General features: G+C 42.2%; 1 protein-coding gene across 1 annotated transcript; it reads left to right on the top strand.

Moving 5' to 3' along the window:
• Nucleotides 1–372: 372 nt before the first annotated feature.
• LOC138666824 (olfactory receptor 5AR1-like) lies at nt 373–5289 on the top strand. Its single transcript, XM_069755000.1, has 3 exons — nt 373–1316; nt 4442–4511; nt 4774–5289. Exons 1-3 carry the CDS (start codon nt 373–375, stop codon nt 5287–5289), a joined length of 1530 nt encoding a protein of 509 aa, XP_069611101.1.
• Nucleotides 5290–5765: the final 476 nt, after the last annotated feature.

Consider the following 5765-nt stretch of genomic DNA (forward strand, 5'->3'; position numbering starts at 1 on the left):
CATTGGTACAGCTATCTGACGCTCCCAACACGTGGGAGCGTTTGCTCGAATGCGCGCTCCTGTGCTCGCTATGCCACTGTCAGACATCCCTGGAGGCGGCTTATCTCTTAAAGAACAAAAGGATCAGCAACCCAAACTTGAACATGCTAGAAACTTTAGTCCCATGACAATCATCTGTCAGGCCCCCCCATACATAGTGAATGTGTAACAGATTGTTGATGGCTATCTGTATTTTTTTGAAGGAATCTTATCATGTTCAAGGTTAATTATTGTTATTAAACTATTAAATTTACAAGAAATAAGGGAAATAATAAACTGTGGATGTCTGAAAGGTTTATTACATTTAGTTATGTTTCATTTTTGTAGAAGATCATGTATAAAACGGCTTCAGGGAATGAGTCACAAGCATCACAATTCACAATCCTGTGTTTCTCCGATCTTTCTCACCTTCAATTTCCTCTTTTTATGATATTTTTAACAATCTACCTTAATATAATATTTGGAAACATTGCAGTTCTTGTGACGATTGTCTTCGATCCTCACCTGCACACTCCTATGTATATATTTTTGAGTAACCTCTCAGTTCTGGATATTTTCTATACTTCTACCACTCTACCCAAACTTCTTATTATGCTTTCTACTCAACACAAGATCATGCCACTGGTCGGGTGTATAACACAGATGTATTTTTTTCTTTGCTTTGCTTGTATGGAAATGATTCTTCTTGCAGTTATGGCATATGACCGGTATTTGGCAGTCTGCCATCCGCTCCACTATACCATACTCATGAGTCCAAGAACCTGCTTTGTTCTGGTCACCTCCATATGGATTGCTGCAGTATTAGAACCTGCTTCTTTTACAATTTTAGTCTCAAAGTTATCTTTTTGCTCATCCAACCAAATTCATCATTTTTTCTGTGATGTCTCTCCATTGCTGAAACTTTCCTGTAGTGATACCACTTACGTAAATATGACAACTTACATTTTAGGTGCGCTGGTTGGTATGACCACATTCATCATGACTTTGGTTTCTTACATTTATATTGTATTTAATATCATGAACATTCACTCGGCAGTTGGAAGAAGTAAAACCTTCTCGACCTGCGCCTCCCATCTCACCTCTGTACTTCTATATTACAGCACAACTTTATCGTTATATATGAGGCCCACATCAATGTATTCTCCAACACAGGACAAGTTTTTCTCTCTTCTGTATATCGTATTAATCCCATTGCTCAACCCTGTAATTTACACTCTGAAGAATAAGCAATTTAAAGATGCTTTTAAAAAAACTAATTTTTTAATGTTTTCTAAAGAGTATGTAACCCAAGACAGGAGGACTTAGTTATGTGCTGGCAACTTTTTATTGCATGCAACATACCGTATATAAAAAGAACAATACTAATGGGTACGTGTATAAACTGTATTTGTGCTCATATGATAACCAAAGCCAGGAGAAGATCCAAAATGCTAAAGAGGCGCAACTCTTTCTTTTGCAGTTTTTGTAGTTTTTCTCTCTGTGTTAATAGTAATGAAATGTATATGGCTTCATCCCGTCATACAAATTAAATGGCTGTCGGCCAAACAATTCTTCGGCTAATTGTCCGGCTGACAGTCATCTCGGCCGGCTCTCTCATACACAGGAGAGCTCATTCAGCCAATTGTCAACTAAATGTGGTTAATAAGTTTATTTAGTGGCTAGAATGGCAAATAATCAAATACAAAAAATGGCGTAAGCCACAGAGCTACATGTTAATGAATATGCACTCTTTGAGTAGTCATCAAAAAACAAAAATCACACCACAAAATATAATGCAAATTATCTTTATTATAGTATGAGTTACATAATTAAACAGAGATTTCTCATGTTACCAGAAATCAAAGCGTTTACAATACAACTTATTGGGATAAGCAAAGTCAAATTCATTCATTAACATTAATGATGGCTCAGCAGTTAGCACTGTTGCTTCGCCGTGCTGGGGTCTTGAGTTCAAATCCCACCAAGGACAACATATACACGGAATTTGTATGTTCTCCCAGTGTTTGCATGGGTTTGCTCAGGGTTCTCTGGTTTCCTCCCACACTCAAAAGTCATACTGATAAGGAATGTAAATTGTGAGCCCAAATAGGGACAATGATGACAATATTTGTAAAGCACTGAGGAATATGGTGGCACTATATAAGCAATGCACAATAAATAATAATAAGGCATAAGTTATTGCAACATTATTGCCCATTCCGGTCCCAGCTATGTGTAAAAAAAAAAAGTCGATTCTGAAATAGAAAATTGTACATAATCAACATTATATTCAATTTCTCAACTTGAAAATGATCATAAGTAGAGATGAGCAAACCTTTAAAAGTTTTTTTTTTTTCGTTTAGCTGAACATCCCAATGTTCTACGAAAGTACCCGAATCCCATTAAATTCAATGGGAGGACAAACCAATTGTGTATGCAACACCTTAAGGGGATGACAAAAAGCTTTCCAAACAGATAAAATTAGGTGCAGACTCCATGAAAAGTGGCAACAACTTAGGGTACCGTCTCACAGTGGCACTTTGGTCGCTACGACGGCACGATCCGTGACGCTCCAGCGTCGCTCCATTATCGCTCCAGCGTCGTAGACTGCGGTCACACTTCGCAATGCACGGCGCTGGAGCGATAATTTCATGACGTATTTGCGATGTAGAATCAGCACACAGGAGGTGGAGAATATCGTGCACACCTTTGTTACACAATGCGATCATGCCGCCACAGCGGGACACTTGACAGCAAAATAAAGTTTCAAACGATCTGCTACGACGTACGATTCTCAGCGGGGTCCCTGATCGCAGGAGCGTGTCAGACACAGCGAGATCGTAAGTATATCGCTGGAACGTCACGGATTGTGCCGTCGTAGCGACCAAAGTGCCACTGTGAGACGGTACCCTTACTCACAGTAGAAATTTGCTAATGGCACAGCATCAGTTCGCTATGGACCATGTATGAGGTATCAGGGTCTGCGCCACAATTTACAGCTTTGAATTGAAGTTTCAATGAAGGCCTGGTGGTTAAGGGAGCAGTGTAAGCCTTCTTTTCTAGGAACCCTGATACCTCATGCAGCAGTTCCAATTTTTTTTTCCCCAGCCTCACTTAGATGGCACAAACATCAGTTTCATACAGTACTATTGGTAGAAAAATGTAAGGAATGTAACACTGGTTGTTGACTGATCAATTGACCCAGAGTAGAACCTTTTATAATGGCACAGAAGCAGTAAACCATGGGCCAAGCATGAGGTATCAGGGTCTCACCCAGCATTTACAGCTTTTAATTGAAGTTTAGATGAAGACCTGATGGTTAAGGGAGCGTTGTAATCCTTCTTTGCTGGAAGCCCTGATACCTCATGCAACAGCTCCTTTTTTTCACAGCCACACTCAGATGACATAAGCATAAGTTTCATAGAGTACTGCTGGTAGAAAAATGTAAGGATAGTAACAACGGTAATTGAGTGAAAGTAAGTGCAGGCCTGCCTGCCTGGGAGCCCTACTTATACAGGCAACACACATGAAGGAGACCCAATTTGGATTCTCCACATTTCCAAAAATTCTTATCATACACATCAATTTTCACAGGGTAGAAACAGTATAATAGGCCTCTGACACACCTTCCATTACAGGCAACCCAACAGATGGAGAACCAACTTCGAGTCTTCACATTTCAAAAAAGTATTGTCACACACCACTAAAGTGGTATCGCTATCGCGCATGGCCTTCCCTAGCTCCAGGTTTAATGGAGACAGCCATTGCTCTAACACAAACGCTGCAGATCCGCAAAGTGATTTACAGTACAATGGAAATCAATATGAAAAAAAATACTGTGCTAATGGTGCCGAAGATTCCGCATGGAAAACGCTGAGGATCAAAAGAAAGAGCAGGTCACTTCTTTTGTACGGATCTGCAGCATTTCTACACACTTCCAATTTTAGAAATCCGCAGGGTTAAAAAATGCATGAAATCCACACAAAATCCACAGTAAATCCACACAAAAAGGCATCAAATCTGCACCTGCGTTTTCTGCCAGGAGATGCAGATTTTGTGCAGAAAATTCTGCACCCCAATCCACAACATGTACACATAGCCTTAAAAATAATTATATTACTTTATTAACAATAGGAAGGCAAAATGACACAAAATATCACATAAAAATGAAGAATATTTTATTAACTATATCTTATGGTTAATGTTCATTAATATAAAATTGGTTCGTCACTTTTGATATTTCTTTTCTATATGGGATATTGCTCTAAGTCTGCCTGGATAGCTGTCCACAACTCTTGAGCTGTATGACTGCGATCTCCAAGGCATATTAATTTAAACACTGCCTGATTGTGGTGATCTCTGGCTGTGTAGTATGAAGATGGGGGGATTCTCTCTTCACTGTTGGAACATGTGTCTTATTAAGGGAGAGGTTGACGCTGCAGGTGGAGACCCTTGAGGAGGTGGAGAAGGCAGAATCAGTATTTGATACAGAGGTTTGTCCCACATGTCTTGGGGATTCCAAGACTTGTGGAGCAGCCCCTTGACCACTTGCCCCCACAGCCACCAGAGTCACTCAGTGCCCAATCATCAAGATGTAGCACCTCTGCCCATGTTTGGTCGTCCAGGCGTCAGTGCTGAAATGCACCCTGATAGACAATTCTTTTCAGGGAACGGGTGATATTGTCTGCCACACGCTGGTGTAGCGCAGGCACAGCTTTCTTAGAGAAGTAATGACGACTTGGCGACTGGTTCTAGGGGACTGAGACGGCCATCAACTTTCCGAAACCATTTAAATCAACAGGGCAAAAAGGCAGCATTTCCATAGCCAACAAGTTGGAGATGGTGCAGTTCAAGCTTTTAGCTTTGACATTTCTGATGCCCCAGGGTCCTGGTCGTCACAGTGGCATTGCTTTCCTCACAGGGAGAGTGATGTCACGCTTGGAAGCAAGGGAAGATCTCATCTATCAGGTAGCCACAAAGCACACAACATGTTCACACTCCAGGCTAGAAGGGGGAGCTCTGAATCTTGTTTTCAGGGGAACTCCCCTATTGATATATTCTGGCTTGGAGGGAAAGCAGTCAGTCAGTCCAGTGAGACCAGCAGAGAAGGAAGTCTGTCAGAGGGACAGACTGTGTGAGGAGAAGGGGAAAGGCCTGATACTAGACTGGAGCAGTCTGAGGCCGGAAGGAGAGTTGGAGAAAGTCAGAGAGGAGCTTGTCATGGAACTTCAGCTGAGGCGGAGCTGGTACGATAGGAGAATAGCTGAGTAGACGTGGGGGTCTGCAGCTCCTGGCGGGAAGAGAAAAGAAGAGAGACGTGTGAGGGGCCATGCAGCCAGAGGTGCTGTGGCTCCTGGACAGGGAAACAGAGAAGGAAGAACAGTGTAAAGTGAGCGTGCAGGAGAGCGAAGCACAGGCGAGTGACATCTGGGGAGGATATCTGCAACTGGGCTACCTCCCTGGCAGAGCGCAGATTCCCGGTAGCCGGGAAACCGAGGTTGTGTGAGACTTTAGGAATCACAGGAGAAACCAGCAGGACAGCTGGATTATTACACATAACCTTTCCGCCTAATAGCTAAGAGACACAGTGACACATAGAGCCTGGGTCATGATAGAGACCCTATAAAAAGGCTCAAGCCACCTGTCATATGGGTTTGTGTCCCACCTTTGTGGAGGACAGAGAGAACTGCGTGGACCTTGCCAGAAGCCATAGGCAGTAAGGGACTAGAAAATCACTGCGCTATTAG

Source organism: Ranitomeya imitator, chromosome 2, assembly GCF_032444005.1.
Source record: "Ranitomeya imitator isolate aRanImi1 chromosome 2, aRanImi1.pri, whole genome shotgun sequence".
Classification (NCBI taxonomy): Eukaryota; Metazoa; Chordata; class Amphibia; order Anura; family Dendrobatidae; genus Ranitomeya; species Ranitomeya imitator.